General features: G+C 36.5%; 3 protein-coding genes across 6 annotated transcripts; all 3 read right to left on the bottom strand.

Annotated features, from left to right (window-relative positions):
• Nucleotides 1-1,066: 1,066 nt before the first annotated feature.
• On the bottom strand, nucleotides 1,067-11,305 carry RB195_007754 (uncharacterized protein; the record flags this gene model as incomplete). 3 transcript variants are annotated; one of them, XM_064181557.1, is made up of 10 exons in its annotated part: nucleotides 1,067-1,222; nucleotides 2,210-2,275; nucleotides 2,998-3,131; nucleotides 4,413-4,530; nucleotides 6,090-6,260; nucleotides 7,867-7,977; nucleotides 8,120-8,185; nucleotides 8,412-8,545; nucleotides 9,840-9,963; nucleotides 11,138-11,212. In XM_064181557.1, 10 exons carry the CDS (start codon nucleotides 11,210-11,212, stop codon nucleotides 1,067-1,069), a joined length of 1,155 nt encoding a protein of 384 aa, XP_064038337.1. The 3 variants fall into 3 exon arrangements, with proteins under 3 accessions (XP_064038337.1, XP_064038338.1, XP_064038336.1); XM_064181555.1 differs by lacking the exons at nucleotides 1,067-1,222; nucleotides 2,210-2,275; nucleotides 2,998-3,131; nucleotides 4,413-4,530; nucleotides 6,090-6,260 and having other exon boundaries at nucleotides 7,822-7,977; nucleotides 11,138-11,305; XM_064181556.1 differs by lacking the exons at nucleotides 1,067-1,222; nucleotides 2,210-2,275; nucleotides 7,867-7,977; ... (2 more) ...; nucleotides 9,840-9,963; nucleotides 11,138-11,212 and having other exon boundaries at nucleotides 2,929-3,131; nucleotides 6,090-6,248.
• A 1,657-nt stretch (nucleotides 11,306-12,962) lies between these two features.
• Nucleotides 12,963-16,101, bottom strand: RB195_007753 (uncharacterized protein; the record flags this gene model as incomplete). The annotated part of the gene is made up of 5 exons (XM_064181554.1): nucleotides 12,963-13,118; nucleotides 13,712-13,777; nucleotides 13,983-14,116; nucleotides 15,749-15,866; nucleotides 15,922-16,101. The coding sequence occupies 5 exons, from the start codon at nucleotides 16,099-16,101 to the stop codon at nucleotides 12,963-12,965; spliced, it is 654 nt and encodes a 217-aa protein (XP_064038335.1).
• A 2,268-nt stretch (nucleotides 16,102-18,369) lies between these two features.
• On the bottom strand, nucleotides 18,370-20,977 carry RB195_007752 (uncharacterized protein; the record flags this gene model as incomplete). 2 transcript variants are annotated; one of them, XM_013445699.2, is made up of 5 exons in its annotated part: nucleotides 18,370-18,525; nucleotides 18,611-18,676; nucleotides 18,783-18,916; nucleotides 20,584-20,701; nucleotides 20,798-20,977. In XM_013445699.2, the coding sequence occupies 5 exons, from the start codon at nucleotides 20,975-20,977 to the stop codon at nucleotides 18,370-18,372; spliced, it is 654 nt and encodes a 217-aa protein (XP_013301153.2). The 2 variants fall into 2 exon arrangements, with proteins under 2 accessions (XP_013301153.2, XP_064038334.1); XM_064181553.1 differs by having other exon boundaries at nucleotides 20,798-20,845.
• Nucleotides 20,978-21,478: the final 501 nt, after the last annotated feature.

The raw sequence follows: 21,478 nt of genomic DNA, 5'->3' as shown, positions 1-21,478 counted from the left end.
GGAAGTTTTCATTTTTTTGTGGATTTTTAATTTTTTTTTTAAGCTGAGGAAAAAAAAATTCATGACTTTCCCTCAACGCAGTACAAGACGCAGTCTCACCTGGCAATATAGAGATATCCTGTATATGCAGATTTCGTGAAGAGATCTTCTGGGTTTGTCGAAGGGTGTCCTCTTTGCCGGAGGGTGCTTTTTTGAAAAGTTATCTGATCCCCTTGAAAAAATTATTCGACCAGGTTCAAGTGTTTTTTGAATGATTTTTGAATGAATGATTGATTTTTGAATGAATGAAGTGTATTCGCGTTTGCGCCTGCGTAGTCGCATGTGAATGATCTTTCAGAAGAAATTGGAAATCGCCGCCATCGACGAGCTTTTCGAGATTATCGAGACCTGTGTCGTCTTTTGTAAACCATAAATACAAGGCTAGACAAAACAAATTTGGATCCGTGAGGTTCTACGGCGGTTCGGAATGAGAATTACCACCAAAAAATTCGAACTGTGGCAATAGTTCATCATTAATTATTATGAGAATAATGAAGTCAACACAACTTTTCATTTTTGAAACATTTATGTTTTTTTTTGCGAAGTACAGCACGATAAACGCTTCTCTATGTGCACGTTCCTGTCATTTCAACAGTTTATTCATTGGTTTCACTTGAATAGGCTGGTGAGAGCACATCATTGATCTACGACCGCTCGCACGTGGATGCGGCGCGTGCGAGCAGTCGAGGCGCGTCCCAGCTGAAATCATTGTGAGAAAACTCGTCTCTTACGTCGTGTCTTACGACAATTTAGGGAGAAATAAGCGGAACCACCCTGGACCCTATAATCTACAACGCGATTTCTAGTGTTTCCTGCGGGTCCCCTCACCACTGTCAGTTTCGTGGTACTCTGCCTTTAAAATACTCAGGTTCTCTTCGAAAAGAACTGGGCGTTGAGGTCATTAGAGGAGGAATTCAAATACACTTGAAAATATATTTATTATATATGGACATTACAAAATAATTGAAATTTATTGAAAATAAGCAGTTATAATGGCTAGCAGTTCTTCACCTTTTCAGGAACATTGCTAGGTGCGTTTTCTCGTGGATTTCGACTCGAACATACGGTGCACGATATTCACTTGAATTATGGCAACGATGATAGCTGTTATACAAAAAATAATCACATACGCTTGAATATAAAAGGAGTTTGAATGCTGGATCAATTCATCACTTGCCGAAATCTGGAAGAATCAACAAATAATCGATTAACCTCTCAAATTTATATTTTCGATAAAGTAGATAACTTAAAACGGTCTGTAAAAAGAAAAGTAAAAAAAAGGTAGTAAAAAGTAGTAAGTAGTAAAAAAAAGTAAAAGTACAAAAATAAGAACAGTAGTATCATGTAGAACGATAAAATCTCTAACATATGTTGTACACGATTTCACCAATTGTTTTTTTTTTTCAAATTCAGAACATTTTCCCGGAAATAATTTCGAATTGTAGTAACAAAAGTAGTACTTGGAAAATGTTCTAAGCTACTTTAAAAAGATTAAAATGAAAAATTAAAACATGTTCTCTTTACTCTCTGCAAAGCAACATGTTTTAATTTTTCTTTTTTTTCCTCTTTAATTACATTTGGTTTTATTTATTTTTTTATTATTTTCATTATTTTCGAATTTTATAAGATTTTGGAATTTTTTTTTATTATTTTATTACTTATTATTTGATTGTTATTTTATTTACACGAAATATCAAATGGACATAATAAAGCATCTTCAGCGGCACTTCCTTCGTTTATTTGATGGAGACCTTAAGGCCGCCGAAAAGGTCCTCTTGAGAGATTTGTGCCGTTTATGGAGCTATCACTAAGGCGCGCAAATTTTTAAAAACATTTTAAAACATTTAGAAAAACAATGTGAGGCATAAACTTTCTGGAAGACCTGGCAAAATTCTAAACAGCAACGTCTCCATCAAATAACTGAAGCAGGTACCGTCGAAAATGCTTTGCCTTCTCCAGCTGACATTCCTCGTTGATACAAAAATAGGATCCAGAAATTTTGATAGATTAACTTGTTCTGTTCCTATTTTTTGTTCAAAATAAACTTCAAAAAGAAAACCTGCATGGGTTGGTTCTCAATCCAATGCATTTAAGCAGATCTATTTCTTAACACTTGCTTACCATCACTAATAAACTTGCAACGATCTATATAATTCCATTCGGAACCTACCTTTACATAATACTTGATTGTAATGAGAATATAAAGCAAATTTTCCAATAATTCATTGAGTGCATCCTAAATGTAAGGTTAAGTGAAAGAATGGATTTTCAAAAAAAAAATTCGCGAATGGTGTCGAAAATGTTCAGCCGAGTGACCTCGACGAGACTGCAGACGCACGCGCGCTGTTTCTCTTCTCAAAGGCAGCGTATCACAAAACTGGCGTAGCGTGGGAAACTGATGGAGAACATAGAGATCGGAGTGTAGAGTACCAATGTAAGCGCGGGCCGGCTTAATTCGGCCTAGTTGTCTCCAAAAAACGGCGCGGGAAAGGGCGTTTTTTCCAACAAGGCACGTGAAAACGCCTCATCCAGGTGCACGCACCGCATCCGCGCGCGAGCGCCCGAAGGTTGATGGAATAGCTGTCTATTCAGCAGTCTATTCAAGGAAAGCAGTCTATTCTCAGCAGTCTATTCAAGGAAAACCGATGGGTAAACTACTGACTGGAGTGTGTGCAAGAGAGGCGCGTTCTAACGTACCTCGTAGGTTTTTAAGGCGGTTCCCACAACGTTTTCTTAGGACGATTAGAGGTAAATTGCGAGTAAGCGAGACATATTTGTGATCTACACGCTAAACTCTATATTTGCCTGCATAAATAAACATAATCACAGTAAATAAACAGATCTCAATGTCGTCAGTTGCGTGAAACACTGCAAATTCTTCTTCCCTCTTCATTGTCCCAATCGATCGCCCTCATCCGATTGAACAAAATCGGCCCCGATTCTAACTATAGAACGTACAGCAATATTCTCCGTTAATTCCTTGGATTTGAAGCTATCTTCAATTATTTGATTATATTTAATAGGATCGAAAACGAATACAATGAGCGTCACACGAAGAGGACGTTCCAGTATTATGCAGATTTCGTGATCTCCTGAAATAGAACGAGGTATACGTTGATATGGTATAATTTTTACAAGGTGAATGAAAAATATGCTATGTTGTGATATATTTCAATACTAGAACATCTATACAATTTATTATAATTACATATTATTTTTATTTATTCATTAGGTTGTGGGTATAGCGCAGTCGGCAGAAGGCGGCCGTGGTGACCGCACCGTCTATGGTTCGAAGCCTGGCCACGCCACATTCGAAATCATTCGAGTAAATCTCAAACGATTCCGTTGAATTCAATTGAAATGAACACGTTGGCGCATCTCAAGTGGAATGAGAGATTTTATCCCTTTTTATCATTCTTTCTCCTCTTTCATCCTTTTTTATCTTTTATTTATTCAGTTTATTTTTTGTTTCTATTATTTATTTTTATTTTTTTATTTATCTATCCTTTTATTTATCTACACCAATACCAGGCTATTTAAATTTCACTTATTACTTGTGAATTATTTTGATCTAGACGATGATATTTTGGTTAGAATGCAAGAAAATCGGAGTTAAATGTATTAAAAAGAACTAACACGGTATTTTTTTATGGATAACAAATACAATTTCTCAAAAATCTAATCAATTTCTGACCAATTATAATCAATTTATGCTTTCAAAGGAATTTCCCATGTTTGATTTTTTGATTGTTTGCTCACATGGACGGCCGATAAATGAAATGCATCAATTTGTGTGTATTTAATGCTGACGTTACATATATAACACCTGCTTATCGATTCGAATATTAAAAAGACATTGAAACGTTTGCGAAATCCAGAAATCGGATCCTAGGAAATTTATTTTTTATTTCGCGTTGATTTTTGAGTCAGGGCAATGAAAAAAGAAAACCAAATGGAATAGAGAATACGTGTGAAAAAGTCATTTATTCAAGGAAATTTGGTATTATTAACTACTCTAATTAGTAATATTTAATAAGATAAGTAATAAAAATAAAAAATAATAATTTAAATAATATATCTTTCATAAATTATCTACTAAATATAAGTGAGAATATTAATTACTAATCATTCTTGTCGCTCTCGGTGCTGAGAAGGTCGAGTATCCCTCAACTAGGAGGTATTAACTTTTTTTCCAGATAAATAATTAAATAATTAAATAATTAAATAATGAAATAAGTTAACTAAATAAATAAGCAATCTCTCACCTAAAAGTTATTAACTTTTTTCAAATAAATAATTAAATAAATAATGAATAAGTAAGTAAAAATTTTTCCAAATATGAGATTAATAGAACAAGAATCTGGAAAACAAACCGTTCTCTGTCACTCCATGCTCCTTCGCTCTTCCTCTTCGTTGTTGCTCCCATTGAGAAAAATTCCCAGATGGTGATGTTAAACGTAATGACATGCTGGGATTTAAAGTTGATCTTTGCTGAAATAAGAACCGAAAATATTGATTTTTCAAAAAGAATGAAGTAACGCCTTATAGTTAGGAGTTAGTTGAACATTGTAAGTAGGAAACAGGTACTACGGAGGGATAAAATTTTTTCTTACAACTTTAACCATTAACAATAGCGATTTTTTTTTCGTGTATCTGACCCCAATCGACTTTTATAACTTATATTTGAACAATAGAATACTGATAGTAAGAAAAAAAAATAACAAACCGCACGAATTCAAGAAACTTTTTCCGGAAGAAATCAGGAAGTAATTTTTTTTAAACACGTTGAGTTTCTGGATTTGTTCCAGCTGACTACCTCTTACTATTTACTTTTATTACCATTTTATTATAAGTTTTACGTTTACTATTCAGTTCTTCTGCTATTATTTTTTTCTGTTATTTATTTACTATTTTCTCTTTTAGTCTGTTCCAATTTTTGTACAATTGACAAGAGTGTATTGATGTTAATTTAGTCAATTTTCGCAGTGAAAAAATTATGTGAGCATTGGATGAATTAAACTTTTCACGCATATGGCAAGACTAGCGGCGATTGAATGCTGAAATCGAATCATTCAAAGCTGTTTCGAATGATGTAGTTAAAATAGAAATTTACATGCGTTTCTTAAAAGAAATAAACTTTTTTCTTGCTCCAACAAAATAATATCTTCAAGTCCTCTCTTCTTGAAACTTCGGCATTGGGAACTGAATTTACGTTTTCTTATTATGCCAACGAGGTTTAGGTGGAACTTTATTATTGGCCTGATGTTTCGACAAAACTCGTCTTTATCAAAGGCCAGTCTCACCGACTAGCGGGGCCGGTGAACCATCGCGTTCTTAAAGATTGTCACGGAAGCGAAATTGGTAGGAAGTAGAGGAATAAAACAATTTTGATAACAGGAAATAAACCTTGAAACTAAACTAATTGGGAATTGGAGACAATCTTTAAGAAATTCAAAGAAATTGCGAAATCCAAATTCGCCTTGGTGTCAATCTTTAAAGGCATCACCCCATGAATCTGAGCTTGTACGGATTTTAGGTGGAGTATTCGTATACGGCATGGTAGATTTTGGAGAGGAGGTGATTCCGTCCATCTCTTCTTAACCGCCGTAAAAAACGGCCCGAAAGATGCGGCGCGTGCACAGGGCTGGCGCGCTCCAATCGAACTCGTTGTGGAAAATAGCGCGCCGGAACGTTCGAACCCCTATCGTCCGGGCCGTTTTTTACGGCAATTAGGAAGAAATAGACGGAATCGCCCACCTCTCCATAATCTACGATCCCGTGTACGAACACTCCACCTGAAATCCTCCGTGTCACCTCAGATTCATGGGGTGATGCCTTTAAGAACGCGGTGGTTCACCGGCCCCGCTAGTCGGTGAGACAAGCCTTTGATAAAGACGAGTTTGTCGAAACATCAGGCCAATAGTAAAGTTCCACCTAAACCTCGTATTTATTTAATAAGAAAACACATGTAAATACAACAAAATGCTATTTGCGTGTTTAGATGTGTTATGTATTTATCAGATCAGAAACGTAGATGGTTTAGAACTTACAAGTAGATTAATATATAATATCGTTCCGATATGGAATTCGAAATAAACACATGTCGTTTTCGAATCCAAATCCATACTTATTTGTTGATAATTGGCATATGATGAGATTTGATAGGTTTCGTACAGTATCAGTGACAGTAATGAAAGGAACAGCAACATCTTAGCAGCGAACTAAGTTCGACAAAATAAAAAACAACGAATTTTCAATGTGCGAACGTTTATTTAGAATATGAATAGACGTCTTTTAAAATCCCGCTGAAAGTATCTAAAGGTTGCTTTGTATAAAGTAGAAAGGCTTAATTTAACTATTTATTGCGTGAAATAGCACATTTACTGCAAAAAAAATCGCAAAAAAAAAAGTTTCAATTATTGTATTGCATAAATAAATAAATAAATAATAAATATTGCATGAAAAAACATCGTTAATATAAAAAAATAGGTCAAACAGCTTTTAGAATCGAGTAAAAATGATATGAAGCTCGGCGCAGTTGCGTAGGCGGGTGGGATCGAGGTGGGACCGCCACCAGTAGCAACGATGAGTGGTGCTAACGAATGTCCTCCTCCCTCGATCCTAACAGCACCGCTTCGATCGCTACTGCACCGAACTTCATGTCGTTTTGACCCGACTATATAGATGTCGAAGCTTAGTTTGGTCCTGAGAAGATTATCCACGCAGGTTCAACTCCATGGTTTTACGTACATACGCTTAGTCACGTTCAGATGATTCTTCAGTCGGAGTTGCAGTTCATTTTTCCCGATTTTCGAGACTTTTGTTGTTTTTTTTAGATCCGCGAATACTTTCTGGATCCGTGATACTCGACACTAGTTTGAAATAAAATTTACGTTGAAAGTTCAAAAAGCGGCAATAGTTTCCTACCGACTATTAGAAGAATAATAAAGTCAATCTAATCCATTCTTCAATTTTAAAGACAACATGTTGCGGGTGTAGTGTAGCGGTTAGAGGTTCCACTTCCTTCACGATCATCGGAGGTTCGAATCCGCCCTAATGCTCACCAAGCCTTTCATCCCTCCGAGGACGATAAATTGCTGCCAGACTTGTCCCAAACGGATTGATTAACGCCAGACACTTTAGCCTTTATCCTTTAAGCAACATACGATGAATCTGACGTGATCAGGGAATCCGCGGGAAAAACTAGAAATAGGGTTGTAGATAGTGAGATTCGGGATGGTTCCGCTCATCTTTCCCTAATCGTGGTGAAAAACGGCGTGAGAACGCTTTATTTCCTACGAGATACGTTAAAACGTTCCTCTATGTAGATGTTCTTGTCTCTTCAACAGTTTATTTATTGATTTCAGTTGAATCAGTATGGTGAGAAGACATCATTGATCTTCTGCCGCTCGCATGTGGATGCGGTGCGTGCGCAACGGTTGCGCTCGGAACTGAGGTTATGAAAAACATCGCCTCCCACGCCGTGTCTTACGACGATTAGGAAGAAATTGGCGGAACTAAGCCGGATCCGGGAATCTACAATCTCATCACTGGCTTTCCCCATGGTACCCTCACCACGGCAAATTTGTTGATGCCTTTGAAATACTCGAGTTTTTTTTTGACAAGAATTGGGCGATGAGAGGTCACTACAGGAAAAATTCAAACACATTTGTGTTAAACTAAACTGTTTATTAAACAATGACACTTAAAAATGATACAATCCTGAAAAACAAGAACTTCTTATAATGCCTAGCAGCTTTTTCTGCTTTCTCGGGAACTCGGTTATGGACGTATTTTTGTGGGGTCCACCTCGAACATACTACGTACGATGTGCGCTTGAAGCATAGCCACAATAATTGCAGCTGCACAAAAAACAATCACATACGCTTGAATATAAAACGAGTTTGCTTGCTGCATCATTTCATCACTGGCTGAAACCTGGAAAGAAAAAAAAAATAAAAAAAATGAATAATGCCGCGCAGTTTATGCTATTCTGAACAGATTTCCCGTCTTCTGCTGCTTCTGCCGATCAACAATAAACAGATATTTTATGGTCCATATGTTTCCATTTAATACGTACCGTTATATAATATCTCATATTGATGATAATATGAAAGAGATTGTCCATAAGTTTGTTGTGTGCATCCTAAATATGAGGTCGTAATAGAAAAATATATTTAAGTAAGAGAGGGTTTATAGTCGGCGTCGATTATGTGCAGTCGGATGACCGCAACGCACGTGTTCGTTACGAAATATCACACTTGTTCTCTGCCCGGGCACATTCGTCTTCTCTCTGCCGTGCTGTGCTTCAATCGATCGCGTTTACCCGATAGGCACAAAATCGTCGCCGATTATGTAGCTATGGAACATACTATGAAATTTTCCGTGAGTTCCTTAGTTTTAAAACTTTCTTCAATACTTCTACTATAACGGATAGGATGGAAAGCGAATAAAACGAGCGTCACACGAAGCGGACGTGGGACCAGTATGCAGATTTCGTAGTCTCCTGAATCAGGACGCAATGTGTGCTTATACGTTGTAAGCTATTTTTATTAATTGAATGAAAAATACGTGTGGGATGGAAGAAGATTTCCTGGAAAGTTTATTATTATTAGGTGAGTAAAGTTTAGTTCAAAAGATGAGGGGACAGGGGGAAAAAAGAGCGTTCTCATTTCTGGAAAACAATGACAGAGTCAGTCTCTCTTCTCTCTCTTCCCGCCGAAAACGAGGATAGAGGCACTTAAAACCTAAACATTAGTCTCTAGAGGATTTATGACACGTAACCTAACGCTACCAGAGGAGAAAATTGCTATAATCGTCGCAACGGTTTCAGGTGCATCGCGTCACTGTTGCGCACGCGCCGCGCCCAACTGCGAGCGGTCGAAGATCGATGAGGTCTCCTCAGCAGCCTATTGAAGTAAAACCAATGAATAGGCTGTCAAGGGGACCGCAGGCGTACCGGACCGTATAGAAGAGAGTCCTAAAGAACCCCGTAAGAAATAGATTGATTTTCACGCTACTTTTGTTTGCGACGATTAGAGAGAGATGAGCGTAACCATTCCAGATCCAGCAATCTAAACCCCCATCTCAAGTTTTTCCCAGGGATTCCCTCACCACTGGTCAGATTCTTGGTATGCTGCCTTTAAGGACAACATATCCCGATGAAAACGAGGAGAGTCGCGATAGGCCGCGACATCCGCCCGCCACCCAAGTCATAAGTAAGTCATTATTTATTTGTTTTGATCTACGCTGTTATATTTTGTTTGGAATAAAGAAAGTGAGCTTAGATGTGACCAAAAGGTTTAGCGCGAGGAATTTCGTGCCACTAGGATGATTTTCCGAGATGTAACAGAGAAATCGAATTGTGAGCGACAAAATAAGTTTTCATGGCACCAGTTTTTTTTTCGACGGATCAACTATGTGTATCAGCTTGGATGCACTTAATGATAGCGCTAGATAACATCTGCTTCTCTCCAGAACTGGTGAAGCATCATGAAAATATTCGCGAAACTTTATCCGCGACATTCTCTCATTTCTTATCAATTCTAACTCTTTTCATTTTCTTTTTACTTTCTTTTTAGTACGATGACTTTTGACTGAATGAAATGATGGAGATCATATAAGAAAAAGTGGATAAAACTCCTATCTAAGAGATTTCATGATATTTCTTTGTTCTGTTTTTTCTTCTTATTTCTTGCTGTTCTCAATTGTGAAATAGTAAGCTGTTACCTTCCACGAAAAAAAGTGAGTTTTTTCACAATTGAAATTTTCTCGGATAGAAAGAATCGTAATGAACGAACCAGTCTCTGTTAAATTATGCTCCCTAAACACTTCTGCTCCTTTTCGTTTTTGATCCCATTGGGTATATATTCCGGATGGCGGTGTTAAACGTAGTGACATGCTAGGATTTACGGCTGATCTTTGCTGAAATAAGAACAGGAAATATTGATTTCTCAATAAGAACGAACTAACGCCTTATAGTTAGGAGTTAGTTGAACATTGTAGGAAACAGGTACTACGGAGGGATAAAATTTTTTTGGGAAAATTTTTTTTTTTGGAAAAATGGGAATGTGGTTGTTCCAAGCATAAGAATAGTTCACAAGGAAAAATCCACTATAATCAGTAGAGAAATAAACAAAACAAGCGTTACAACTGATTTTTAAAAGGGAAAAACACATAGACATTTTCTTTTGAAAAAAATAAGGTTCAAAAATAATCTCTGCTGGAAAATGGATGTTGAAAATGTGGATGCTGGAGCAACAGCAATAATAATAGTAATTTCTTATAATCGGTCATAGAATAATCGAACGAAACCATAGAGAGTTGAAAAAAAATTTTTTCATTGTATTTACATAAAAGTGACTTTATTTTTATTTTGGTTTCGAGTCCTATGTTTTATTTTTGTTTATGACATTGTTTCAGTTGATTTCAGTTGATTTCAATTCGCTCCTGTGGTGTCCATATCATTAATGGGGCGGATGTAGCGCAGCTGGTTAGAGGTTCCGCTGTCTGTACGATCGATCGGAGGTTCGAATCCGTCCCAGTGCTCACCAAGCCTTTGATCCCTCCGGGGGCGATAAGTCGGTGCTAGACTTGTCCGAGAGGATAAAAACACTGACTTGACCCATCGGCTAGCCTCGCAAGTCATTTTACGGGACAGTTACACGTTCCTAAACCTCAAACGATTCTGAATTGAAGGTGAACGTGGTGGCGGGTCCCAAGCGGATTGATTAACGCCAGGGAGTTAGGGCTTTTTTGTCTATGCGATTTCGCGTGCGATTGAGAAGAGTGGATTTATAATCTGCGGACAATTAAATGCTCAAGCTAACTGATTTAGAACCAAATTAAAAGATCAATAGATCAATCCGAAAAAAATCAATAAGTAGACTTAGTCAAATGGAGATTGAGAATGCTGTGATCGATTCATCCATAAACTGCAATGGATGATGACGTGAATATGAATGCAAATCTACGTGCGTTTTTTTTTCTTGAAAAAGAAATAAATTTTTCTTGTATCGTAGAAAATAAACATATAAAATATCTTAGATTTGTGATGTTTTTACCAGACCCGAACTGTAGGAAAATTTTTAAAACTCACGAGTAGATTTACATGTAAAATTGTTCCGGACTCGTATCCAACGTAAACACACATAGCTTTCGAATCCATAATCATACTAATTTCTACATATTGAACGTATGATTCAATAAGGATTGATTGATGGAAGAATATCCATAACAGTACGGAATAAAATGTCAACAACAACATCTTGGTAGTAGCGTGGTAAACTAAGCTGTTGCAGAGAAGAATCTGCTGATTCAGACACGACACGCATTTTCAGACCATGGTGAGAAATGAGAATGTGTCGAATATAATTATCTATGCGTTTAAGAAGAAATGCTACTGTTTTTAACGTGTTTAAAATTTGTTCTCTAATAAATGGGAAAGGCTTTATTTCACTACTAAGCACTTAACATAAGCGCTTCCTATTTGTAGCCCCTATAAAACTTGAAAATAAGAAGAAACTTTTTTTTTTCTAAATTTCTAGGCGAGCGTAACATTTTTCCATCGAAATAAGCGAATTAGGAACTAAAACACAACAAAGGAGAGAAAATATGTTAATTATATGTTTTAGTGTAGAAATTATATGTTTTAGTGGGAACGATCGTCGTTTAAGTATGGAAATTATTCGAATCGATTATTCTCGAAATAGCATCCTTGTTAAGAAACGTGGCGGAAATTTTCCAGTTTTTTTTTTCACTTTGTTGAGAAAAAAAAACTACATCCGATGTAAAGTATATGTGTAAATGTGGATGTGTAGTCCACAAAAATGTGTTCAGTGGATGAACGCAGTTTTTCTTTAATACGATCCGAGGTAAGGGAAAGTGGAGTGCAGAAAAATCCTAATCTGCCGGCAGATGCGCCGCAGTTTTGTTGCGATCCGTCGGTTGACTTGGAGGTGGCTATGCATCCAGGCTAGTGCTTGAACCTTGGATACTAATGTGTGTTAGTTAGTTAGTTAGTTAGTTAATTTGTTTGTTTTTTTGTTTATTTGTTTATTTGTTACCACACAATCGTTGATCGTTGCTGAAGTTACAAAAGGTAGGATGAGCAGATGTGTTTATTTATTTATTTTTTATTCATATACACCAGTGGTGCGCCAACAAAGAAGAAAAAAAACACAGTGTTCTTTTGTGGATTAGATTGAAAAAAAGAAACAGAGAAAAAAATCCGGAAGAAAAAAATCGGCCCTCAATTTTTTGTCATTGGAGCGCGGCACAGTTCTTTTCGGACAACGCGTCGAGCATTTCGTCCTTCTACTTCAAAAGGTGAAGGATTCTCGTATGACTTTCGTTCCTCCAATCCAGCACTGCCGAATACGGCATTCAAATATAAATAGCTTTATATATTCCTCGAATATAGAATTTTAAATTTACAAAAAACCTGAGCAACTAAGCACATTAAGCACCAAAAACAGTTGAGCGGTTTTCTTAAACAAATAATTTTTTTGGCGGATGTAACGGGTTATAGTTAGTAGGTCCAGGATCACTGCAATATTCCAGCTGAACATTCCCCAGGGAATTCCCACAAAAATAAATTGAAAGAAGATTCAAATCAAGTAGAACATCCAGTAGAATCAATTTTGGATCCATATTCACTTAGATTTCGGAAAAAACCATAGCATTTGCATGGATTTTTTTTTCTCACAAAACAGCACGAACGGAAAACGTTAGGCAAGTCGAAAATGATTAATTTTTGAGAAAAATACGACGAGTACAGTAGAACCCAAACATTGCATATGACTTAAAGGGCTTAAAGCAATAAAAGAAGAAAAAAATGATAACGGGAAGAATAATTGTCCGATTCTTATCGTCGTAACCAGCACAAGTAAGTCCGTAGGCCTAATTTTGGAAGACGAAGCTGATTAGATACGAATTCGAGTGGTATCCACTCTAAACATTCCACGAACAACAACAATTTGAGCTATGGCGACAAAAATATTGCTAACACAAAAAAGTGTCACATAACCCCTAATGTAGTCAGAATTTGATTCCTGCATCGCTTCGTCACGCACGGAGATCTGAAAAAATAAACGGGTTGAAAACACCGTTCTCTTTTTGTCTCGGAGGTCTAGGATTAGGGATTTTAATCTCGAAAATCAAAAACACATCGAAAAAATTCTCTCTTAAAGGCATCACCCCACGAATCTGAGGTGGTACGGATCTCAGGTGGAGTATTCGTATACGGGATGGTAGATCATGGAGAGAGGTGTGATTCCATTTGTTCTTAATTGCCGTAAAAACAGACCGGAAGATGCGGCGCATGCACAAGATTGGCGCGCTCCAATCGAACTCGTTGTAGAAAATAGCGCCCGGAACACTCGAAGCCGTATCTTCCGGGCCATTTTTACGGGAATTAGGAAGAAATGAACGGAATCACCCTCCTCTCCTTAATCTATGATCCCGTATACGAATACTCCATCGGAAATCCGTACCATCCCAGATTCGTGGGTTGACGGCTTTAATTCAATTGTCGCGGATCGGGAGAAAATCTTTTTCTTCTACTTTTTTTTTTTTTTTTGGGGGGGGAGGAACTACGTGCTGCTAATTAATTAACAGTATACTCTCGCTTATCAGTCGTTCAACCCGATTATAAAGTGCGAATTATACTTACCTTATTGTAAAATTTGATCGAGTAGTAGATACTGTACAAACGTTCTGTTATTGATGTGACGGCATTCTAAAAAATTTGAAATAGTAGAGATTTTGCAGAGAAGAAAGTTGAGGAGAGAAGGCAGGACGAGTCACCATGGGTGAAATAAACTAAAAATCAATTTTCAACAGAAAACACCAAGATAAAATAACTATAAAAATAAACAACGTAAATAATAAATAAACTAAAATATGGGACTAAATAGGGGATAAATTCAAAGTACTACTCTCACCCGCACATTTCCCTTGAGTTCATGCGCTTTCAGATATCGATCAAGGGCTTTTTCCAATTTTTGCGGATTGTGGAAGAAAATGTTCAAAGCGACACGTACAGGACGTGGAGCATTTACGCAAATTTCATAATCTCCTGTAAATTAGTGTATTATAATTATACATTTGTACTTTGATGATAGTAGTCATTTTTTAGTAATTTATAATAATTTTCAGTAATTTCTCAGTAACCCATCGGGCGAGAAAACAGGAAATTTTGAGTTTTGAAGCAGATATGGTTTTGTGTGATGAGATTTCAAGTTTTCTTCTCAAGCGTTATGGCTCAAAAAGAGAATAAATAAGCGAGAATATTTCTAGGATTACCTCTCATTCATTGTGTAAAATTTTATCTATTTTTTTTTGTTTTCTAAAGAAAAAATGTGTCCGCCGAATGTATTCAACAAATCATACCTATTATATTCTATTAAAGTATAACTATTGTAATTATGCTCTTTTGTATACTATACTATTACATTGTTGATATATGTTATCAATTATATATTATATGCATATTATATTGTACTCAGATGTAATCACGTGTGCCGTACAATCTTCCCTAGTACAAATATGTATGACCATTATTATTACATATTACAAATTGCTATTATCATTGTTACGTATCAATCCGCTTAGGATGCACCATCAGGTTTACTTCGATCCAATTATTTCAATTTTCCAATTTTTCCAATTTTTTTAAACATTATTTACAGCAGCCAGGCTGCAATTATTATGGTAAATATTAGTACGACGCGCTCTTTCTATCCTTCTCGTGACTTGGATGGCCTTCATGCCCGAGGAAACTGTCACGACCACCTCACAACACCGGAATGATAACTTAAAAGAAGACGAAGACTACAGGAAGTAGAAGTTTTTCTTTACGTCTTTCATCAGGCCCCACTTTCTATCGGTTTTGGAATTTTTATGAGAGAACCATTTCGCATCGCACTGGCTATCTGTCGCGTTCCCGGTTTCCAGTTAGGCTCCCAGGTCCAGTTCCGGAGACTCATTGATGTGTGAGTCCCGTGAGGAACTGTCTCCAGGACCCGAACAGCGCGGGGAATGCGATGTGTGCGGACAGTCGGGGCTGGAGTTAATCCACACGTGGTCATGGTAGCCACTAGGCTTTCATCCGGCCTCGACAGTTCACTCCCTGTCGCGCGGGTCACACGCGGGAGCGAAAAGCGCGCGAAACGGAGGAGAACTGTGGGACCTTTGTCGCGTCCGCGGCATGCGCCCTTTAGATGTTGTGAAAAGAGTCGTGGAAGGAAGCGACACTATCCAAACTGACTTTATGACGTTATTCGTTGAGTTAAAAAAGGAATGACTTAGAAAGGGAGGATGGAGGGGAAAAAAAACTTCCTTGTGCTCTTTACTTAATTAGATCTATAATTTTAGCCTAGGGTAGGTTTTTAGATGAAATCATTATTAGCATGACCTTTTTTGCCGTCTTCAGAGGGTGGAATGGAAGTTTTATTGAACAATCTTACGTTCATCCCTTCAATAATAATAATAATAATAATAATAACAATAATAATAATAATAGCAATAATAATAATAATAATAATAATAATAATAATACCTAATAGTAATAATAACAATAGTAGCAACAAAAATAATAATAGTAGTAGCGGCAATGAAGGTTCCATCTAATTATAGTGCCTAATATGTCTGGATAATTACCTTTTTATAAAACCAGACTATTAGCGCTTGCACATAAAAACGAACCTACCATCTTCGGTGACATTCTGTCTAAAGTACGCTTCTCCCTCTCCTTCCGCCCATTCAGAGAATTCACCCGAAGGTGACGTTAAACGCATCGCCATTGGGAACCGGGATTGGAGCACTGGCTGAAAGATGTGCATGGATTATCGCAAAACTGGCGAATCTCGTAAATCTACTCACACTAAGATTTAATTTTAAAATCATGTCTTTTTCCAGAGTTTCATAGAGGCATGTCATTCGAGAGTCAAGATCCATGGTAATAAATCTTCCGATTTGTGGTGAATCCTGTCCAAATGTTGTTCGACTCGATAGAGCATTGGAAAGGACAGCAACGCATAATTCTATGAGAAGTAATCGCATCTAAATAAAATTGAGGATCATAATGAGGAAAAGATCAGGATTAAATTTCGGTTCCCGAGTGGAAAATCATTGCGAATATATGACTATGGATGGAGGGAAAGAGACAGTACTGGGAAAAAAGAGAAAAAAAACGAAAAGTAAGAAGAAAGAAAAACATGCAATAAATACGGTAGTAGACTGTGGAACGTTCCAGAGCCTTTCTCATCTCGAACAACGTTGTTTCACTATTTCACCGTCACTCACAGTTATTTTTTCCGTTTCTGAGGGAAAAGAGACCGAAAGAAGAGAAAGGAGGGAAAGAGAAGAAGAAGAAAGAGGAAAGTAGAGATCATATCTCGAGACCGTAGGAATTAAAAAACACCAAAATATTGAAAGGAGGGATAGCGAGAGATTTTAGGCTACCAATATCCGAAATTCTATCATGTTTCGTTTCTGGAAATTTTCAGAAATTTCAGAACGAAGGCAAATTGCATTCATTAGGACAATTCAATTAGGGAACTACATCAAACCTATGGAATCGCAGATAGTTTCCGCAAAAAAAAACAAGGGATGAAATTTAGGGATTTTGCATTTTGGAAAACAGTTTTGTTCCGTTGTACATGGATATCTTAGGTCTTTTTATCATCGAACAACAAAGTTCTCACTATTTTTGAATGAATCCGAGCGGTTTCGGATAGTTGTAGTCCCTCCAGGTAGTTGAATTATTTAGTCGTTTCGTTTACACTAATGCCCCAACGGAACCAAATAGACAAGACTATAGGAAAAAATAGCGCGTGGCATTGTAAACTTCCAGAATTCTCTTCCCCTGTGCATTAATTGGTTTTTGGTCCGAGACGCGTACATGTGGGATATGTAGGATGATCTACTACATTTTTATTATTATTATATTATAATTATTTATTGGTTATTTTTATTATTACATCTTATTTTATTTTATTTATGAATGGTTATATTTACAGTGTACTAACTGTAGATCCATTATCATCCCGGAACTCTTACAGAACTAAAGACTAAAACAAGGAGTAATTGGGAACATGTCCAAGATTGTCTAAGAAAATCGTAAGATTTTCTTCGAGTTCACAAAAACCTGTTAATTCATTGAAATTTATCAGTCTTGTTGGTTCTTCAAAACATTTCTGGGATCTGAGGGACCCTTTCACGTGTGACGAGCACTTTCAGCGCAAAACGAAGTATGGACGGTTGAAAACGAAATGAACCCCGGTGCAGTTGCGGAAGCGGTTATGCCTGAGGCGGTGCGGTGGAGCGTAGCGGTTAGCATTGGAGGAAGACTAGCTAGCATCACTCGTCACTGCGTCATCGCGAGTGTCACATAGCTCCACTGTGTCGCTTCTGCACCAGCTCATAGCAGATCAATTTCTTTGTTTCTGTCTGCCTATTCATCTCATACAACAACAAAGGGGTAATTCGAAAAAAAAAAACGTGCCTGCGTAAATTTGGTCGCAAATTTGTTTTCGCGAAGCTTCAGGAGCTCTCTCATATGATCTCAAACCTTTGGGAACTTTGCTGCAATTTACACTCGAAAAAAAACGACAACAAATGTGTACGCGTTTCATCGATGCACATGTATTTCTTGTACAGTTACAAACTTTTTCATGGAATCGTAGTGGCATCCAGCATCCCTAATAAAGAAAAGAGCAAATATTATAACGATCACGAATTTATTGTAAAAATAAGTATGCACCAAGATGGTTCCCCATAAGAATTCACGGCAAATCAGTTGGAAATACTATTAATCCATTCTCAAGGATCTTGTCTTGATCTTCACGGAATTCTAAGCGGGTTTCCACGGAAGAACTTTGTAGGTTTACGTATGGTTCTGCTGATCTGAGACGTTTAAACCTCATTCTCATGAAAACTCCAGGTATTTTATGCTATTTTGGTGAAGCTTTGATGGGCAGGAGCGAATGTAGCGCAGTCGGTAAGAGGTTTCGCTGTGGCTGCAGCATAATCGATCGGAGGTTCGATTCCGCCCTAGTGCTCACCAAGCCTTTCATCCCTTCGGGGTCGATAAATTGGTACCAGACTTGTCTGGGAGGATAAAAACACTGACTTGGCCCGTCGGCTAACCCCCACAAATCATTGTGTAGGCCAATTACACATCCTGAACCTCAACGGATTCCGAATTGAAGTGAAGTGGTGGCGTGAAATCCGAAGCGGATCGATTAACACCAGACATCGTATCCTTTATCGTTTATTGTTGGACGTTTTAGTGAAATTTATTTTTTTTTCTAGAAAAAAAATCCAAATTCAAATACGAATCCTTGATTTGTCTACTCGAAACATTCGTCGAACAATAGCGACTTGAAGAATAGCAACAATAATATTTGCAATACAAAAACTAATCACATAAACTTTAATATAATAGGAATTTGATCGTTGCGTTGCTTCATCGCTGACGGTAACCTGTACAAAATTAGTATAAACGCCATATTTTTCTGGTAACGTACACTGAAAGAAAAATTTCCACTCAAATATCATAAACGCTTACCAAATTGTAGAATCGGAGTGCGTTGTAAATCTTATAAATGAGATCTCCCATTGAACGGCTAAGTTCCTGAGTGGAAAATACGGTAGATGAATTGTATATCGGTACATAAAGTGTAAACAATGAAGTAAACAAACACCGAATAATCGATTGAGATCAGAAATTTCCTACTTACCTCCAAATTCCTATTAATTAGACTAGCATTCAACTCCGCTTCAAATGTATCTCCTACTTTTTCAGGATGTTTAAAATAAATGGTTAGGAGAACTCGTATATTTCTAGAAGAACTTATACAAATCTCGTAGTCTCCTGAAATTGAAAATTTTTAAAATGTTTTAATGTTTTTTTTAAAACTAAAAGTATTGTTTTTTTCTTTTTTCCCTTGTTTTAAATATTAATCCTTCTTGCAATGTTTCTTAGGTCAGATAAACGAAGAGGAATTCAATAGATATGAAGACAAAAATAAAATTTAAAAAATAAAAATAAAAACAAAGGAGTTCAATAGATATGAAAATAAATACCACCTGTTCGGTACAGTTTTGTTTGCTGAGTTAATCTCGATTGATTTTAAACTTAACTTTTCACTCGAAAAGAAATTACAAAATTCTCCGGAAAATAGTTCATATAGAATCTTTTTGCTTTCAAGTTTTTTTTTAAAGCGTCCAAGCAGACGGATTGAAATTTTAAAATTTTGAAATTCTTGAAATTAAAATTAAAATTCTAGTGCGTCCAATATTGGATTGGAAGGAAAGTTCTGGATCATCCGGATCACCTTGTAGCCTTCCCCTACCCCCACCCCACTCCACTCCAGTAACAGCGAATCAGCCAAGACAGAGGATTTTCTGGCGTTTCACTGGAGATGCGCCTTGTCCTGGAGCATGTCTTCGGATACACGCGAGATTTTCGAATTGTGCTGATCCGCGGTCGCTAATCCGCCGTATTCGCTAGATTTGTCCTCAAATCGATTTTCAAGTGTTCTCGTCGATGAAAAAATAAAAAATTGGACGACGAAAAGAACCCCAAATCCGAGATCCAGAAGTTTTTCGACGCGAATCCCTCTGATTCCTACAAACGTAAAATCCACCAGTTTCAGGAACGTTCACGCATTGTTGTTGACTTCAATGATCAATATGTTAAGAGGCTTTGGGTAAATAGAAGATTGGAAAAAAAGAATTAGTAATTACTAATAAATAAATAATTATAATAAGTAATAATTAATAGTGGATTAATAATAAATGAGTAATAATATAAAATAATAAATAAAATAAATATATGGTATAAAATAATCAAATAAAAATAATAAATAAATAAATGTAATATAAAATATAATAATATATAATAATATAACTGATAAATAAATATAATATTATAAAAGGATGAATATGATAAATAATTTAAGTGATAGATAATAATAATAATTAATAATTAACAAATAATTCCAAAATTGGTCTATGGAGTGTCTCGAACTTTTCCCTGCAAATCAATAACTCTAATATTTAATATGTCTGAGTTATTCAGTTTAATTATTGGATGTTGTTTAATTATTGCTTGAATTTGTTAAAATTCAATTATTGCTTGAAATTGTTGATATTGAAATATTGTTTGAATAATTTTGTTTAATTTTTAGTTGAATTCGCTAAAATTTAATTGTTGTTCAAATAATTTTGTTTATTATTGTTTGAAATAGTTGAAATTGAGTTGTTGTTTGAATAATTTTGTTTAGCTTTTAGTTGAATTCGTTAAAATTTAATTGTTGTTTGAATAATTTTGTTTAATCATTGCTTGAATTTGGCGAAATTGAAATATTCTTTGAATAATTTTGTTTGATTATTGTTTGAATTTGTTCAAATTGAATTATTCTTCAAATAATTTTGTTTAATTGTTATTATATGTTTGTTATCCAGTTTATTTAGTTAGTTATAGTTATAAAATCAGATTCATTAGCATTTTAGCACATAAAATCGAAAAGCACTAACCATCTTCGGTGGTAATATGCCGGAAATTTACTTCACCTCTCCCTTCCAACCATTCCGAAAACGCTCCTGTAGGAGACGTTAAACGCATCGATATAGGAGCATTCGAAGATGGTGTCACCTTAAAAAAAAACTTCTTCTCATTCCTTGGAAATTTTCTCAACTGGGAAAAAGGCGCGGGAGGAAAAATCAGACATCATCGACAAATCTGGCTCACATCGGCTTGTAATTCCAGCATCATCTCTTTTTCAAGCGTCTCATACATACATGTGAGCCGTGCTTCCAAATCTATCGTAATTATTCTCACCACAATCGATTCACGACCACCCCTTGTACGAAAAGTGAGTGCATTGGAATAATTCACGAGATTCAGGAATAGGAATAGAAGGATTCTCATCTAAATTATTAAATATTCGCGGTGGTAGCGGAGCGGAAAAAAGATTTGAAGATTTTTGTATGAAAAATATGAAATTGAAGCAGATTTGAAGATTTTTGCATGAAAAATATGAAATTGAAGCAGATTTGAAGGTTTTTGTATGAAAAATAAACAGCATAACCTATTAAACTATACATAAAGTTAAAGGATAAAGTTTCTGGCGTTAATCAATCCGCTTGGGATGCGCCATCACGTTCAATTCAATTCAGAATCGTTTGAGGTTTACGAGTGTGTAAGTGGCCTATACAATGACTTGCGGTGGCTAGCCGATGTGTCAAGTCAGTATTTTTGCCCTCCCAGACAAGTCTGGTACCAATTTATCGACCCCGGAGGGATGAAAGGCTTGGTGAGCACTAGGGCGGACTCGAACCTCCGATCGATTGTGCAGGAAGCGGAACCTCTAACCGCTACACTACACCCGCCAAACTATACATAGACAGACGATAGGGCGCTTTTTCTTGC

Source organism: Necator americanus, chromosome I (assembly GCF_031761385.1).
Source record: "Necator americanus strain Aroian chromosome I, whole genome shotgun sequence".
Taxonomy (NCBI): domain Eukaryota; kingdom Metazoa; phylum Nematoda; class Chromadorea; order Rhabditida; family Ancylostomatidae; genus Necator; species Necator americanus.
Note: the sequence above shows the minus strand (reverse complement) of the source record. Positions and strands in the feature narration are given on the sequence as shown.